At 35.8% G+C, this 19,517-nt stretch overlaps 1 protein-coding gene across 1 annotated transcript in view; it reads left to right on the forward strand.

Annotated features, from left to right (window-relative positions):
• LOC117104107 (protein eyes shut homolog) overlaps nt 1-19,517 on the forward strand; it is a 51,069-nt gene that overhangs the window by 18,836 nt on the left and 12,716 nt on the right. Inside the window, exons 25-40 of the mRNA XM_033244769.1 lie at nt 71-237; nt 616-721; nt 1,235-1,359; nt 1,561-4,248; nt 5,293-6,483; nt 7,095-7,386; nt 7,786-8,109; nt 8,702-8,889; nt 11,571-11,741; nt 12,215-12,295; nt 12,838-12,932; nt 14,615-14,753; nt 15,093-15,267; nt 15,569-15,741; nt 16,697-16,912; nt 18,074-18,379. Coding sequence (XP_033100660.1) covers nt 71-237; nt 616-721; nt 1,235-1,359; nt 1,561-4,248; nt 5,293-6,483; nt 7,095-7,386; nt 7,786-8,109; nt 8,702-8,889; nt 11,571-11,741; nt 12,215-12,295; nt 12,838-12,932; nt 14,615-14,753; nt 15,093-15,267; nt 15,569-15,741; nt 16,697-16,912; nt 18,074-18,379 — 6,437 coding nt within the window. The remainder of the gene's footprint in view (nt 1-70; nt 238-615; nt 722-1,234; nt 1,360-1,560; nt 4,249-5,292; nt 6,484-7,094; nt 7,387-7,785; nt 8,110-8,701; nt 8,890-11,570; nt 11,742-12,214; nt 12,296-12,837; nt 12,933-14,614; nt 14,754-15,092; nt 15,268-15,568; nt 15,742-16,696; nt 16,913-18,073; nt 18,380-19,517) is intronic.

Consider the following 19,517-nt stretch of genomic DNA (forward strand, 5'->3'; position numbering starts at 1 on the left):
CATGTTTTCTTTCTAGGTTGTAACTTTTAATTGTTGTAGCTGATTGTTTTTTTTATTCATATCATCCTAGATGCTCTGATCTTATTGGTGGATATATGTGCATTTGCCAACCAGGTTTTATTGGTATCAACTGTACTGAAGATATTGATGAATGTAGCACACTTCCGTGTTTGAATGGTGCAACCTGTATCGACCGCATCAACTCGTATCAGTGCCTTTGTCTAGAGGGATATATAGGTTGGTGCTTTTGGCATCATATTTTTCTTCTTCCTTGAAATTTTTAAGTTACTCACCGATTTCTAATGTCCTCTCAGTTGTGCTATGTAGGACGTTATTATCAGAATAATAAAGAAAGAAAAATTTGGTGTGTGTTTCCTAAATGAATGAAAAATGTAAGCAGATCTTCAAAACATTGTTGACTCTACACACACTCTGCCCATTACGAAGGTAAACAACTGGAAAAGAAATCCTAAATTCAATGATAATTATTTAGGGAATTAGTCTATAGACTTGCTTTATCTTAGTAATCATATGGTATTACTTCTCCATCGGCTCTGCATTTATCCTAAATGTGTTCATATATAATATTATAGTATTTGATTTCATTTTCACCAGGTGCAAATTGTGAGATGGATATAGATGCCTGTAGCTATCGAAACACATCTCAATGTCAAAATCTTGCAACATGCATTGATGGTCCAGGCTTGGCTTACACATGCAGGTTAGTAGACCACACTTGCAGAGCTGTTTGTAATTGACTGCTTGAATGCATTGGATTGTGCATTAAATTAAATTAAAATTATTAAATTTTGTTTGACAAAACATCTAATATGCCTAAATATGGTCATGGTGATGTAACATATATAGGAACATCATGACTATATGTTTACATACAGTAGTTTTTTTTGTCAAAGAAAATTTGATAGTATGGACATAGATGTAAAGTTTATTAATTGCTGCTTCTAAGCTGAACAGTTTGACCTATTCTATTTACAAGTCTTCTGTAAGAATTGCCAAACGTCATTTGAAACTCATTTATTCAATTTAAACCATATTGTTGTCATTTTTGCATGCCTGGATGCAGTAAACCATCCCAAGCAGTTTGAATAAGAATTACATATGCACAGCATTCCTGTCCGTTTTGTTCCACCTGGAGAGTTGGACAGTATTTCTGCAGATGCAGACATCCATTATATTACTTGTCACTACAAAACATAAATTGGTTTTCTTTTAGTTGTGTACCTGGTTATGAGGGTGAGCTATGTGAAATTGATAGTGATGAGTGTGTCAGTAATCCTTGCCAAAATGGAGGGTTATGTCAAGATGGAGTCAACCATTTCAACTGCTCCTGTACACAAGGTAAAGGGAACAACCAAAATTATACCTTGTCATTTTGTATCTTCTTTATGATATTAAAAGTACTACACTCAATGATAGGGAAGAACCTTGCTCAATATGTTTTAACACAGGTTGAGATGTATGCAGATTTAATTATTGTATGAATTAAACTTTAAAAAGAACTAATAACTGAAGCAGTTGAATACTTCTTTTATCCAACAGCTTGGACAGGAGATTCATGTGGTGACGATGTAGATGAGTGTCAATCTACCCCGTGTTTGAATGGTGCAATCTGTTTCCAAAACGATCCAGGTGAAGGGTACACCTGTTTCTGTTTTCCTGGTTACCAAGGCACACATTGTGAGATGAACATTGATGAGTGTCAATCATCCCCATGTCAGAATAATGCAAAGTGTGTTGACCTTGTCAACAGTTATAGCTGTAACTGCACTACGGGCTTTAATGGCACTCATTGTGAGGTCGACTTTAACGAATGTGCTAACAACCCCTGCTTGAATAATGGACTGTGCCAGGAGCTGCCACGTGGGGGATTTCAGTGCATTTGTCCAGCTGGCTTCATCGGAGAAATCTGTGAGGATGAGGATCCATGCTTGAGCTTTCCTTGCTTGAATGGCGGAACATGTATTGGAATCGCCATGCCATCTGGAATCAGCTATAATTGTGTTTGCCAGAATGGTTTTGATGGTGACCACTGTGAATTCCTACTACTTTCCTCATCATCAATAACACCGGTGCTAACAACCACAAAAATGGTTATATCTTCATCAGACCAAGTGGTACTTTCAACACCAGGTATTCCAACAATCAGTCTTATCTCATCTGCTTTTGTACCTTCGGTGATAAGCATGTTAACATCCTCTATCTATGGGTCACATCAGTTGGTTTCTTCTTCTACCTCGCATCACTTTTCCTTCATTTCTTCCTCCGATAATTTGGTTTCTATTTCTTCAGAGATGTCAACATTTAGTAGCATGAGTGAACTTATATCTTCTGATCTCACTTCATACTCAATGGTGTTTTCAACACTTACAGTTTCACCATCAGTTTATCAAACACATTCATTTTTGTCCTCAGCATTGGCAACCGAACAATCATCATTACTGTTACCATCATTGCCATTGTCTATATTGTCATTGGCATCGTCATCACCTACATCATCATCATCAATAATATTTTCAAATATTCCATCCCCATTCCTAACTACTTTATCAGACACAGCTATGGCAGCTATCATGACACCAACATTTACCTCTTTCATTGATGTCCTGTCATCTTCACAAGAACAAAGAATGTCCACATTGCCATTAAAGTCTGGAATGTCCACTGCTATGCAGACTTTTACTTCTGCAGCTTTCTTAAGTAGTAGTGTTGCAACTGACATCCAAAGTGTGTCTTCAACAACTGCGCTGACATCACAGTATGTTGCTGTAACAAGCACATTGGTATCTGGCATCCAGATGTCTAGTTCAACTAACTTTCAAGAATATTCCTCATCAGTATCAGCTTCTTCAGAATTGGACTTCAGCTCATTTGTGTCCATGTCATCGTCATCAGTATTTCAGAGTGTAATTCAGACCTTAATAGATGCAACCAGTGTCTTCTTGACAGACACATTTGAGATGACTTCATATTCTTCAGAGGCATTTGGTGAAGAGAGTAGGTTGCTATCGTCTATACCATCTTTAACATCAACTTTAAGTCTTGAACCTTCAATGTCACACCCACCTGTCATATCAATGAACAGTATATTGAGTTCATCATTAACACTGATGTCCAACCTGCATGATATTTCCTCAGCTTTTCAGCCATCACATTCAGTGCAGACTTCACAAGTTATGGAAATGTCTTCTGCAGCAGCAAATATTACAAAGACTTTGTCATTTGCACCTGTTGTGTCATCAGCAATATTCACAGAACCCACACAAAGCTTGTCTCTGTCAATGAGCCTATCATATCTGTCAGAGGAACCATCAGTTACATCTGCACAGACACTGGATGTGATCAGTTCACCTCTCACCACCAACTTTGCTTCAGTGTCATTGCCATTCACATCATTAATGTTACCTGTATCCGAAATGCAATCACAAGAAATATTTTTTTCATCACTAGCATCTGAAATATCACAAATGACAGAATATTCATCAACATTTGACTCATCATATTTGATTGAGAGCTCAGTTTTATCAGATATATTGTCTGTTAAATTGCCAACAATTTACCCAACTCAGAGCACTCTATCTGCCACAGACACTGGACTTACCTCATTGGTAGAGTCAGACAATGCAATGACAACATCTGCAACAGAAAGATTGCAGACAATTGCACCTACTCCAACAAGTGAGTTTCCAAATATAGAAACATCTGAAATATCACAAATGACAGAATTTTCATCAACATTTGACTCATCTGATTTGATTGAGATATCAGATTTTTCAGAGCTTTTGTCTTTTAAATTGGCAACAATTAACCCAACTCAAAGGACTATATCTGCCACAGACACTGGACTTACCACATTGGTATTGTCAGGTATTGCGATGACAAAATCTGCAACAGATGGACTGCAGACAATCACACCAACTCCAACAAGTGAGATTCCAAGTATCAAAACATCTAAACTGAGTTCCTCATTATTGACATCTACATATTCTCTACAAATTTTAACAAAGACAATGACACCATCCTTAAAAACTGAATATGTTAATATAAGTACAACAACCATCTTGCCATATGAAGCAACAAGCATAGACATACCCAAAGACACAAGTCTAATCAATCCCTCTATTTCACCCCAGGGGATAACAAATATAATGACACAATTCTCAAGTCTTACTTCTTCTCAGAGCACGTTTGTAGTTGGCATGACAGAAACACCTGTAGTCAGCAGCAAAGGTAGGCATTCACTAACGCTTGTTTAGTTTACTGATTTGAATATTTATGATAATGTTATCTGTTATCCTCTTTGTAAACAATGTTATATGAGTATTCATGACAAATAATTATACTAAACTAGTAAACAAACAATGCATGTGTAGTATTGCTATTATTTACTATATGTACTCAATACAAAATACACAGTCATGTTTTTTTGTGTATTGTACTGCTACTGTACTTTATGACTTTATACACATTATCATTTTTAGCTAGCTATCAATTAAGGTATACCTATTTTGAATTATGGGTTTTTTTTCTACTGTTGGTAATTGTGGTTTGGGAACCTTGGATATTCTACACAAATATCTACTGTATCATTCAGAACTTTTGTGGTGGGAGTCTTCTAATATATACATTGATTTGTGGTAGTGGTATATAATTATGTATGTATAAAAATAATGGAAACTTATCAATCGTTACCGATACATTATTTATATTTATCACAAAGCATTTGTCATAAAGTCCTTGGTTTGAGTCCCATTGGGGTTGATTTATAAGATATTAATAAGATATTTGTCGGATTCTTCTGTTATGTTATATTAATTTAATGCATAATATCTGGCTTGTGGTTAGAAGGAAATAAAAGATGATGGTGGAATACTAAAATAAATATATAAATTGTAAATGGCAAAGATGTGGAAATCTAATAGTGCAGTGAAACCATTTAAATACAGTAAAGCATTATTGTAAGAGTTTTTCTCTTTGTGATTTACTATAAATTATCTCTTCAGAAATGAGAGTGTATCCTGTTGTTCTATGTTATACATAGTGTCTAGAGCTACTGCTCTTCAATGCATAGAAAAGAGTATAAATCAGTTGTTTCCTATTGGTGGCCCAATTGGTTAGAGCATTTAGATAGTATAGCATAAAGCTTGGCCTCTAGTCCCCACTGGAGCAACATTTTAATCTCGTAGATTCCTCTTGATTTAACAATAACATTTTATATGTAGCCTAATAAATACTCATTTAATCTGACAAATTATTTTATTTAATACTTTTTAGTGATTCTTGAAACCAGCATGCTGCAGTCATCTGATATAAGTATCCAGCCGACACCCTCTTTCATGCTCACCTCTTCAACTGAAGAATTCAAGATTTCGCAAACATTGTTTCCATCTTCATCTATTTTTGATACATCTCTGTCACACTCTATGTCTCTTACCATGTCAACAGACTTTTCAGTCTTGTTATCAACATCATCAGTTTCATCTTCATCAGTATCATTTTCAATAATGCCAACACCATCACAACCCACTGTCATGTCATCATCAATGGAACCAACTATAATGACTTCACCAGTGCCAACTGCATCTTTAACAATAACTCCACCATCAAGTACAACTACACCAGAACCAACCACTGAACAAGCGACTGTACCAGTATCTGAAACAACAACTGATTCAGCTCTCACCTCAGAGGCACCTCCTCCATTTACTACTGACCCAGCTGTTACACCCACACCAGATCAAACATCAGAAGCTACCGAACCAGATTTTCAAACTACACCTGAAGCCACTTCTGAAGTTAGAACTGAACCAGCTCTTACAACTACACCAGAGACCACTTCTCAAGTTAAAACATCATCTTCAGGGACAACTGAACCAGCTCCAGTAACCACACCAGAAACCACTTCTTTATTGACAACTGAACCAGCTCTTACATCTTCACCAGAACCAACATCATCTTCTGGGACAACTTCACCAGCTCCAGTAACCACACCAGAAACCACTTCTTTATTGACAACTGAACCAGCTCTTACATCTTCACCAGAACCAACAACATCTTCAGGGACAACTTCACCAGTTATAGTAACCACACCAGAAGACACTCCATCTCCTATGACAACTTCATCAGCTCTTACAACTTCACCAGGACTGACATCATCGGTAGGGACAACTGAACAAGCTCTTGCAACCACACCTGATATCACTTCTTCGGAGACAACTGAACATCCACTTGCAACCACACCAGAGGTAACATCATCTAAGATGACAACAACTGAGCAAGAGACAACTTTACTGCCAAGCTCAGCTCCAACCACAATTAAACCTTCATCTCCAACACCAATTTTGAGTTGTTCTGATATCACATGTTTGAATGAAGCAACATGCGAAGATCTGACTTCAGATGAAATCATCACCGGATTCCAGTGCCAATGCACTTTTAGATTTACTGGACAATTCTGTGAGATTGGTAAGCTAATTTTAAATGTATTTGTACTGTTTCATGCCTTTGCATGCAAATATTTGTGTAATAATAAAAGTATATTAGGACTACTATATTCTGTACAGTGCATTAAGCTGTCATGGAAAATTCTTATGTGACTGAGAAACCACAAGTTACATTTGTGTAACGTTAATCGAGTCGTATGAACTTGTGGGTGACATAGCGAACGCCAGTATTAACACGCAATCATTGGCATATGATAATCCACCAACACCCCCTAGATTAATGTACACCACGGAGTTATGACAGTCATGCATCAATGTTATTGAACCCTGGTCAGGATTTGACAATCAAAATAAAGCTAGACATAAACAGGAAATTAGGTGCATGATTACACATTTTAAATGAAGCACAAGTAATGTTGACATACACCTGGCGTTAGTTACGCGAGGCGTATCTCTAAGGTCTGTACGTAGCCCTAACAAATGATCAATTGATTGCATTTTTGGTTTGTTTGAATTTGCTAAATATATTACATACTGTTCGTGTTTAAAAGTGTTGCATTGCTGTTAAAAATTTTCTGTTTTTAATCTTTTATAAAGATTACCAATATGTGTATTCAAATTCATCTGTTTCAGAATTGAATATTTATTTCCCATCATTCAATGGTGATGGTTACCTTGAGCATGCCCAGTTCGACTTGTCTACGTCAGTGACCAATGAGATCTTTGTATCATTCAAAACATCATCCTTGAGTGGAACTGTGTTTTTTGCCGTATCTGACCCTTCCAGCTCCACTAGTGATTTCATGCATCTTTACATAGAGAGTGGTAGACTGGTTTATGAATTTACTTGTGGACCAGGGATGTTGCTGAAAGTTGAGCCATCTCAATCTGTTGATACTAATGAACTGGTGCAGGTTTTAATCAGGTAAATATTTAGTTTAGTTTATCCATTTATATTCATCATTTAAAAATGTTGTAGTAAGTAATAAATAATGCATAATTAAAAATATGAAATCCTCATGGTTTTTACTATTGTGGTTCAATGTACTGTACTCTGGTAGGTGGTTCAAACTTCCTCGGGCTTGAGGAAGATTGAACCATTTGACCTGTTTGACAGCAAATAAATTGGTCATTAATAAACTTGCATGATATATTAGCCATATGTTCCACTACTATACAAATAACAAATTATTTGCTTACTATCATTACTTCTGGTGGTAAAAAATTGACACAGGGTTCCTCCTGTCCCCCCAACAATATCATTTTGTCTCATACATTATTAAAAGGGCAGCAAATTTGTACCATTCTTTTGTTTTTCCACTAGTTTAAATCGACCAATCGGATTCTTCGGAGGCATCTGTTCAGCAGCTGTTACTATAGACAACCAAGTACCAATCACAAATTCAGTGTACACATTCTTTCATGCAGTCAACTTGGGATCATTGTACCTTGGAGGTTTACCATCAGCTATAGAATCTGCATTGCCTTTAAGCCCAGTGGTTGATTTTAATGGGTGTATACGTCATCTTCAAATAAATGACATTGAGTATTCAGTGTTTGGAGATGCACTCACTGGGCAGAATGTTGGTGAATGCGAAGTAGCCCCTTGTTTGTATGCACCATGTGAGAACGGTGGCACTTGCATGATGTAAGTAGCACCTTGTGAAATTAATAATTTTTTTCTTCTGCATAGTATTATCATGCGGTACAATCTGATCATCATTGCATTCAGAATTGATCAGAAATGACTGATTTGATGTTCTGATGGTCAAGATTTATCAGAACGTACTAATCATGGTTGAATTTACTATTCATTGTGTTCTGATGGTCAGGAATTCATCAGAATGTACTGATCGTATTCTGAAGATCGGAATTTCTCAGAATACTGATTTTCATGTTCTGATGATCATGATTTATCAGAAAGTACTAATCATGGTTTAATTTACTAATCATTGTGTTCTGATGGGGAATTTAAAGAATGTACTGATTGTATTCTGATGGTCAGAATTCCTCAGTACTGATAATCATGTTTTGGTGGTCAATATGTAATGACCATTAGAATATAATGTGCATTATGTACAGATTATCAACAACTACATATGTATTGTATCTGGTTTTTTTATTTTTTTATTTTGATGGAAATCAATTTTGAGATTGCTTGATTGATGTATTTATAACAAATTCAAATTATATTAGGCCTGCAATATGTGTTAATCTTTAGATATCAAAACTATTTTCAGACCCGAGAATTCAGTTGACTGGTTTTGCCTCTGTCCCGAAAAGTATGTCGGTGATTTCTGCGAACAGCGAATAGATTACTGCAATGGCAGCCCGTGTCAGTATGGCGCCAGCTGCGTTTCTAGATGGGAACAAGCAAGTTTTGTATGTCTCTGTCCGTATGGCAGACAAGGTGTACTTTGTGAAAATGGTAAAGATCCTTACTGAAGCTCTGTCTAGATTTTCAAATTTTTTTTTGACAAATAACTCTTGTATGCCCATATATAGTCATGATGTGATGATATCCCTGGTTCTTAATTAATTCATTTGAAGGGCCAAATTATTTTTAGGTTTGATGTCACGGGCCAAAGAAAATCTCCCCGAGTTTCAAGTACTTTCATTCCTGATGATGATATAATTAATGTTAAAATATTGAATCCCGACATGATGGCGTGCATTTCGATACTTGGAGTATGCATTATACTATCTTTTCAAGTACTGTATCTTGCTATAATTTATGGACCTGAGGTAAAATTCTGAGATGCTGTGGCCTATTGCCCCTGTTGGCCGCACAGATTTTTGAAGTTTTCAAATTCTATTCTATTTTTAATTGTACTACAGCACAATATTTGGACACTAAATTCATTACAATTTTTTGCACTATAAGATTGATATTATATTTTGCAAAATGATGAATTAGAATGCTCATATCACTGTAAAAGTTTCATATGATTTTTTTTCCCTAACAAATGTTGAGTTCTTCTTTGAGAGAGCTCTCTCTGACTTGAATCTGCCTCTGCAACTGGCACTACTACTTTCTCGCGAAAATCGAGTTTGTTCTTAACTGACAGTTTTAAATACTTAGCAAGATAGGTGTTAAAGTGCAGCATTCAAAGCAGTTCTCAAATTGTTGCATAGGCCTAATAATAAGCAGGCTTAAACAGATTTGAAATGAAAAAATAAAGCATAACTTCATTCCAAAAATATTTTTCAGGGTCGCTGGACGTTTAATGTTGTCAGTGACTGGTAATAGAACTTCCTTTCCTTGTGCAAGTGTAACTGGGTGAAGTATCATTTCCTGAATTCGGCTTCCTTTCCCCTATCAGAGTAGAAATAGGTTTTTTTTCCTATCGTATTGACCTTGCTTCTTGCAAATATTGATACCTGCTTGGATGTCAACCATACAACAACAACTCCCCGGTAATATTAATCCTGTAGGAGTATTTTCAAACCAAACATGAAGTTACAGGCATAATCGTGACAAAAACAGTATTTTCTTTTTTTATCAGCCATACATAGTTTGTTCAACTTAATAGTTTGGCAGACAATTGGTATTTCCTGTGTGATTTCACCTATCCTATATCAACCAAATACCAGAGGCTTTAAAGCCTAAAAAACATTTAGCCTGTAAAATCTTGGGTGTACTCATAATGAAAACAAATCTCTGATAAAGTTTTCATTTTTAATTTGCTATGTCATATTTAGCTGAACTAAGACTGCCAATCTTTTGGCGTTTGTCGATTGGTTGGTAACAGATTTAATTCTAGATCTAGGTGGAAGTCACCCCTACTTTACATTGCCCCATTTTTGTGTTTCTACAGCCTTCACATTATTGGAAAAATATTCATCGAATATTTATTAATTCTAGTTTTTTTAAATATATTTTTTTATAATTAAATTTGTTCTCGCGGGCCAGAATAATTTGCTTTGTGGGTCAAATTTGGCCCGCAGGCCACCTATGAAGAACCAAGGCTTATATATGGTCATGATGTGATGTCATCATGACCATATTTAGGCATGTCACATGTTTTTGTCAAATAAAATTTGATAGTCTGGACAGTAATTACTACCTCCCTGAGCTTCATAAACAGAATTGGATTTTGAGCATTTATTTTAGTTTTATTATAGTTTTTGTAGGCACAAGTGCCAAGGCTGTGCAAGTGTTAATAATTTGTATTTGCAGTCGCTTGGCAAAATGTACACTAGAGGCTCTAAAATAAAGTGTCTTTATGAGGATTAGGAAGTTGAGTTTTCTGGTCATGAGAGAAAATCCTGTTCCTTGACAAAAATTGAACCCAGGACCCTGGGATTGGAAAGCAAGCATCTTAACCACCAAACTGACGAATCATGGGGATCCTTTCTGATCCATTGCTGCTTTCCTTACATCTGTTACAATACAATAGCTCATCATCTTTCAAATGCTCTGGATCGGTAATTGACTAAGTCTCCAAAGAGGCATCATGTCAATAGATTTTCATTTTATTCCCTCACTGGACACCACAGAATTTATCTTTATTATTATTTATTATTTAACTGTTGTTACAAGAAAACTTTACAATGGAATGCTTTAAAGTTGAGTTTGTTATTGTTGCTAATTATGATCAGTTTTAAATCAATTGACCACTCTCATTAAAATAATACATATGTATGGTAGTTAGATACCGTAAAACCTCGAATTGAAACCTTGAGCTTGTTTTTCTTGGCAAACTTTGGATGGGCTTCTTTTCAAGATGGGCTTCTTTTCGAGATAGGCTTTTTTTTAGGTTACTTTTGCATAGTAAAGAGGGGGTGGGGGGCCTCTTTTCAAAATGAATGCTGTAATGTTTGGGAATTACTACTATAAAAAAATTAGTAGGGCCACTGTAACATCAGTCTGTGTCATGGAGTGTATTAACTAACATTAAATCACTTAAACTACTGTACTGTCGAGATGGGCTTCTTTTTGAGGCTACTTTTGCAAGCTAAATTGGGGGAGGGCGCTGGCTTCAATTCGAGATGGGCTTCTCGAGATTAAGCCCACTATGGGCTTCTATTTGAGGTTTTACGATATTCAGTGATAATGGCAGCTATTGATCCTTCAATATACAAATTGTTTATTCCTCTGTTCTACAGCATTATCAATTTCAAGGCCAAGCTATTCTGGACTTTCATACGGCTACTCATCCTACACACAATATGCTAGAGTCTTAAACTGGAATTTCCTACTGGAGATCAAGCTCAATTTTGTCCCAGCAGATTCCCAGGCCTTGCAGAGTTCACTGATGTTGTTTTCTGGACAGAAAGGTGAGCACACATTGCACTTTTACACTAACAGTAACAAATATATATCTAAAGGCCTGTTCACACTATCAAATTTTATTTCACCAAAACATGTGATATGCCTAAATATGGTCAGGATGATGACATCACATCATGACCATATATAGGCATACAATAGTTTTATGTATTTAATATACCAAATGGTTGGTGAATTAATTAGTATTACATTTTATACAATATTTCCAGGACAAATAAAGAATCTTGATTTTTTATAATAAAATTAGAGAAACAATGCTTAAATGTTGATGTCAATTTTTTCCTTTACTATTCCAATAATCATAATTTCAAATTTGGTTGTACTGTACAGTTATTGGAATTTGAATGAAGCTGACTTACTTTGTAGCTTTCATTACTATTTCAGTTACTTCTTCAGGGAGACTGACGTGATTATAAGAAATTGAAAGTGTTGTTTTTGTTTTTTTGTGTGTTTGGTAAAGGTGAGGGAAGAAATGGGAGTGATTACTTGGCCTTAGGTCTGGAAGATGGATATGTCACCTTTAGGTTTGATCTCGGCTCTGGTAAGTACCTCAGATTCATGCTAAATTACAATTGATTGAGCAATTCAGGTTGTAAGTGATTAATACCCCATTCAGACTAGCATCGCATTGCGATCGGTTGTAGCAATTTCGGCACCCAATCGCACCCAATTACAAAGTAAAATCGTGTGTGAAAGCTCACCAATAGTAGTCGATATGTAATCGATATCGCAATTGTTACCCGTTGCGATTGGGTACTACAATATTTATTACTCCCGATTACCACGGAATCTGATTGCAACGAATCACAACGAATTCCACAGGCACTGTTTGGCTGAGGTCAGTCAACTTAGGCCTAGCCACCGGAGGCCTGGTCCTAGAATGTAAAGTTTGTTTGTGTTGGTCTGAATGCGTTCGTTGATTGTGATCGGGAGTAATCAGTTTTGGATTACCACCGATTACATCGCAACCGATCGCAACAGAGTGTGGTCTGAATAGGGTATTAGGGTTTTTCACAGACTTTTCAACAGAAAAATATATTTAAGTGTTTGCGTTAATATGATCATTTTTTTATCTCATTGCAGGAGCAGCAGTACTGAGGAGTCCATCACGTATTAGTAGTTCAAGTGGTTCTCATCACGTGCGAATCGGACGATTTCAGAAACAGGGTTGGCTCAAGGTAACATCAACCTTTGCCATTAGAGAGCTTTCGTTATCTCGTTCAAGAACCAATCCGCCAAGAAAAGTGCATATTTTTGTGTATGACGTCACCAGTCTAGGCGTAATTTAGTTTAGCACATACACATTACCCGTGATTCAGCTGCTGGATCCTGCGCGATGGATCTAGAATCAGAAATTGAATGTATCTGCAACATTTCAATAGAATTATATTCTATATTTAATGATTATAACATTGAGCAAATCAATGTATTTCATTCTAGGCTAGGCCTTAACCATACCGTACCATTACATCAGCCGTCATGCCCCCACTGCCCAAGCGCATTCCTCGGCCGTAGAAACAGGCTATACTACAACCAAGAGTTTGGTTATCTGCGGTATGGGATAGCGAAAGCTCACTATTTTTTGTACGAGTACGTAAACGGGAATGAGAAATTTTCTCTGCGGATTGGTTCTTGAACGATATAACAAAAGCTCTCTATTGTTCTATAGTCCCTACATCATTGAGATATTCTGTCAATGAGATCAATATCATTGAGATTATGTCAATACAATTTGGTATTAATAATTTATCTTATTAGGCCAAAAAAAATGTTTGTTTGCCCTCCTCCACCCGCCCCTAACTCACTGAAAAAATAGGGGAGGAAAAACAAAGGAAACTTCAAAAAAGTTTTATTTTTAGCTTTTTTCTTTAAAAATTTAAAAAAAATGTGAGTGAATTTATCTTTATTTTTTGCCAGATGCCCTACAAATTAGTCTGAAGTTGTTGTCTGATGTAAGATATTGCCATTCTAGGCCCCCGTGGGTTATTTTTATTCCATCTGATGAGTATTTAAAAAAAATATATAAATTTTATAAAAAAAATTTTTCCACCCACCCCTATTTATCATTTTTAAAAAAAGAAGGGCAAATATGGGCAAACAAACAATGTATTTTTTTTGGCCTTATGAGAAAGCCTTGCCTACCAATGAGATATCTTAATAATGCTATTGCAATGGATTAAGAATCCAAAACTATGCCTTAGGTGCAGAAAGAGGACCAGAAATGTTATTTTTTTAATATCCAACAGCAGCTACAATTGCCAAATATTGGATAGAAGTTCAGTCAATTTATTATGTGGCTTTAGGGAGTGAATTTGTTTTTTTACCCACTTAAACGAACATTTACCACCACAAGAATTTAGTGCATTTATGCTGTAAATATATTTAATACACTTTATATTATGTTAATGTGTAGGTGCAGAGGATTTGACTTGGGGCCTCAAACATGAGGTTAGAAGTTCAAACCCTACACATTTTCTTCAAATTTGTGTTTGTCCTTCAGCAGTACATTCAATCCATGTGGTCTCTCCAAGAATGCCTAGAAGGTTTGAATGTAAATGCACTCATTATAGGCTACAACATTTATGGAATGTACCCTTAGGGAACTGAGTATATTTTGCATGAGCATTTGTAATTATGTCTTTGGTTATAATATGAAGTTAGAAAGAGGCCTTGATATCCATCCATTCTACAATGTCAGACTTACTTTCCTCAAACTCGCTTTATTATACCATAGATTTAAATTAGATTCTAGTACCATTAATATAATTAAACTACATTTGTTTGTTAGCTGATTTTCTTGATATCAGTGGTCGATTTATTGGTTTTCTTCACTGAAATATCTATGTATAACTATTTCTAGGTGGATGATCAAGTTAACGTGACAGGGAGTACGCTTGGACCTCTTATTGGCCTCAACTCTTTCAAAGATTTGTTTGTTGGTGGTTATGATGTTTATGATCTCCAGTTACTACCAGTAAACTTTCAAGATGGTTTTAGAGGTGTGTTAATTAATTTTTAAAAAATTGTTATATTTTTTATTTGTTCAGATTGGACAATGCCATTTTTTAAGATAGGCCTAATAGCATTTTGATTACCACTGATAAGTGCTGTTATTCAATATCAAATTTAATGTATGATTTTGTTTTTTTCTGATTTTAAATTTTTTTAAATTATGCAACCAATCGATGATTTTACATACTGAACCTGCTCTTGAATGAAATTTTATTAAATTTATAATGTTCCTTGTATATAATAGTAACTTGTAAATTTATTTAATCTGAATATTTTTGTACTGTTTATGATAATTTGTGAATATTCTATGAACTATTCGATTGCAGGTTGTCTTTACGATGTGGAAATTAGGTCAGGAACGTATGGTACGTTCGTTGCCCCTGGTAGTCCTACTGGGCATGTAGATGCTGGCTTGAACGTTGGCGAGTGTGGGCTGTCCGAGTGTAACCTGGTTAACTGCCAGAATGGTGGAACATGCATAGATCTTGGTGCTACCTTCCAGTGAGTCAAAAAATATTTATTGGAATTATATATGAAAAGTCAATTTAATAACATAATGTTTTAAACATTTAAAGTTATATTAAAACTATAATAATATTCATATTTAATTTTAAAAAAAACATTTATTGGAATAATATATGAAAAATAAATTTAATAATATATATTTTTTAACATTTATAGTTATATTGAATATTATACTATTTATATTTCGAAATATTTATTGGAATTATATAAGAAAAATACATTTAATAATATATTATAATTATACTTAACTATAATAATATTTCGCTCTGCTCTTCAGGTGTAATTGTACTGATGGTTGGAAAGGTCAATATTGTGCTGATCAGGTCAATGCGTGTGACCTTCAACATGACCCACCTCCTATGTGTGCATCAGAATCTGATTGTACGCTGTCGGACACTGGATACACATGTAACTGTCACCTTGGAAAATTTGGTGTACTCTGCGACCAAGGTATGTTATAATAATGATGGTATATGGAGCTTACCATGCCAGAACGAGCTTTAGTGACCAAAGCAAGAAAATGACTTTTAGATATTCATATTTTCCACATTATAAGCTTTGAAATGATAAGTTATTTACTGGAATCGACTTACTATTGCCAAAGTTATGAGTAGTTCTGTGTACTAAAGTATACAATGCTTCCACATTCTTGTGACTAATTACTCAGTTTAACATTTAGCGACAGTACGCTGGTTTTGGGATGGCACACCTTATCTTGTAGCAACCTTCGTGTGCTTATTATTGCTCCTAGTCATGATATACATTATTATCTGTTTTATTTCAAATGTTTTTGCTGTGTAGTTAGCTTAGTACCAGCATAGAGAAAGAAATGTGTTGGCACCAGACCAATTTTTTTCCCCAAATGCCAATACACTCTATTTGTTTCTGATGATAAATTTATGTTCACATCCTTTAAGTTACAGATACGTTCTCTGTTGTTAAACTTAAGTGGTGTGGGGGGGGGGGCACTTAAAATAGGAAGTTGAGATACAGATAGAAACATTTAATTTTTTGATGATTCAAAGACTTTTACTATAAAAATCCTTAAATTCACATCCAGACAATTTGAGGGTCTATGTAAAGAATAGGTAGCTTTCAGTTGAGGGCGTATAACTAGAACGTAGAATGAATATACTCATCCGTGACTGTCGTCGCATGTGTTCTACGTTCTACTGTAAATCAATGTTTTACTACGCGTACGGAGATGTCACAAACGCAAAGACTGACGCACCAATGTTTAATACAGTACAGTCATCATTTTGGCCTGAATGTAGAATCGACCACAAACCATTTTTAGGACAATGTTCAGATATGCGCAGTTAATTTAAGATGACATCATTACGCTCAATGTTCCAGCAATATTATTTATGCGCCTATTGAAGTTCATAGTGCTCTTGTTTTTTAGATCTTACCATCAGTGATGCAAAATTCCAGTCCAACTCCTTCATGGCATTTTCTCACACTGTTGATATCAGTCGAGTTACAAACATCACAATCCAGTTCAAACCAGAAGATGATAATGGCCTTCTGTTCTATGCAGCTCAGCACGACACAAGTCAGTCAGGAGATTTTATATCAATCTCATTGTCTAATGGATACGTTGAATTCAGATATGTTCTTGGTAAGTAACCAGTTTGCATGTCTCCTGCGTTTAGGTGATTATTCCCTGCTCCCTCCCTAGGTCTCCTCTATTTCGAATTCCTGTTTCTCCCACTGCATTAATGATGTGACAGCTTCTTTAACATGTTTCACATTGCTTCAAAGGTAATTGAAGCATAAAGTAATCCTCCACTTGTTTTAAAATGGTTGACCAAATTTATTCAAAATACATTCTATGTTCCGTTCACTCACCTGATGAAGCTAGTGAAATATGTTTCATTTATTAACTTAGTCCAGGGTGCTGCTTTTCTATTGTTTGTCTGTTATTCATCATGATCATCATCATCATCATCATCATCATCATCATCATTTGTTGTCTGCCTACTGGCAGGCTCACTGCAGTTAATTCCTCCAATTGTCTCTTTAATATGATTTCCGTCTCATGATGGCCTAGCTTTCATTTGTTTCCTTCAGGTCATCTAACAACATTATTTTCTTTCTTCCTTCTCGAGGTCACTTTCCTTCTATTCTTCGTTCAATTATATCTTTCAGAAGACCATCTCCTCTGAGTGTATGTCCAATCCATTTCTGTTATCTGTTATTTTTTGTTGTCAGTTATTATTAAACAACTAATCACAGCTACTTCCGATTACATATACATGCATTTCTCAATTTACCTCACCAACACAATAGTGACCAAACAATTAAGTCTTTACTTTTAGTATACAAGGAAGTTTTATTTATCTTTGAACTTTCATGCTAATTACTATATGATGGTGCTATTAATCAATAAGGTTTATATGTACAGTATTAGATTAATTAACATGCACTATGATCATATACACAGAGCATATACACCCCAATAGGGATCCTCTGTTAAACTGATCGTGGACCATTGTTTAACAACTGCCTAAAATTTTGTAACAATTTCGTTAAAGGAATAATGAGATGATAATATATTAATCAACAGTAATGAGAAGACAGTTATTATTTATCACTGTTACATATTTAAATTCTAACACATCTATGTAATAAATAAGAGTGATTATAAGTTCACTGTTTGACATACCCTTGGCCCAAGCACCTAAAGCTGAATAAAAAGCTGAATAAAAGATTAAAAAATGGTTTCTAAATTACATAATAACTTACTTTTTTCTCTTTACACTACATGTTTACTACTTAGATGGTGTTGGTGTTCCTGCAATACTAAGAAGTCAACAACAGGTCGACGTAAATGACAACCAGTGGTACAGCGTGCAAGCTGGACGCACGGATCAAAATGGCTTCTTGATATTCAAGAACCAGGAGCTTCGTGTCCGAGCTTCTACTGCCCTTGTTGGTTTGGACCTTGCAACTGATTTCTATGTTGGCGGTGCACCTCAGTTAAGTGATGTCAAAAGGTTAGCGGTTGAAAACAGTGCAACTGGGTTCACAGGTTGTATACGACAGGTCATTGTGAACGGTTTAATGTTGGTGTTGTCACAATCAGGTGGGTTATACTGTACATACCTTGCTTTTTAACTTTCTTCTACAATATACTTACCTTAGATGGAGAAGAGCAGACTTTTCAATATGCTTAGAGTTGATGGTGCCTTATGAAAGCCCCACATTCCACAAGATTTGCTTCTTCTGTACAGTTAACTGTTGCACATCATAATAATCAGAAGTTTTTCTTTTCCTTGTCATGCTGCTAGACTCTGGAATAATCTCTCAAATGAACTTGGGGACATTTCAGAACCATAATGTCTTAAAACGTGCACTCAACATCAGCTTGTTAGCCTAGTACTCGTTTTTATTGACTGTGTGTCTGTTGTCTGTGTTGTGCTTTCCTTGTTAATTGTTTGGACAATATAGTTGGGGTGCTTCGTGATTTCCATGGGCATTTAATGCTGCATTACGCTGCCTAAAGTTTTTCCCTGAGCAAAGAAACTTGGCGTGAGCTTTATAACCTCAAGCAAAAGATGCATTATAAATGCCTGTACCACTACCAGGCATTCAAGTCCACTACACATAGCTCTTTCCAGACATACAATCTTGTGTAAAGTTTATAATTCTCATGGTTGACCACCGTTTATGGCCCTTCAAGTTTGGAGAACCTAGCATTGTTATATTTTTACGAGATATATAGTTGTTCTGTGAATGAGGATCCATCCATACTCCCCCCAAGAATCAGCGTCGCTGCATTGACTAGCACTCACAGGGTGCACAGGGGGCTGAGTTAGATTCGTCAGCCAGGGCTGAGTGAGTGCCTGGGATATACAAACCGGTTCATTCACTGTGATCATTATCCCTCTTCAGACGCTATAGCTGGAGATCAAAGATCTTTAAACACAACATAGCGTTCTCTGCGATTTACGCGTAACAAATAGAAGCGTTGCGGAAATCGCGGAGAACGTTCTTGTGTTTAGAAGATCTTTGCTGGGGATCTCTGGTGGGGGATTCTTGCATATCATCTGCCACAAATGTAAATATTGGAATGATAGGACGTACAGTATTTTAATTTTCATCGTAATCTACTCTAAATACCACTGAAGGTCCCCAGCAATTGTGGCACCAAGAGAGAGCGCCCTTTTCCAATTTGATTTGTTTATTGGATACATATTGAAAAATGTTTAGAAAATACAATG

The sequence above is a fragment of the Anneissia japonica genome, unplaced genomic scaffold (genome assembly GCF_011630105.1).
Source record: "Anneissia japonica isolate Jap-2015-1 unplaced genomic scaffold, ASM1163010v1 scaffold2564_len425606_cov169, whole genome shotgun sequence".
Lineage (NCBI taxonomy): Eukaryota > Metazoa > Echinodermata > Crinoidea > Comatulida > Comatulidae > Anneissia > Anneissia japonica.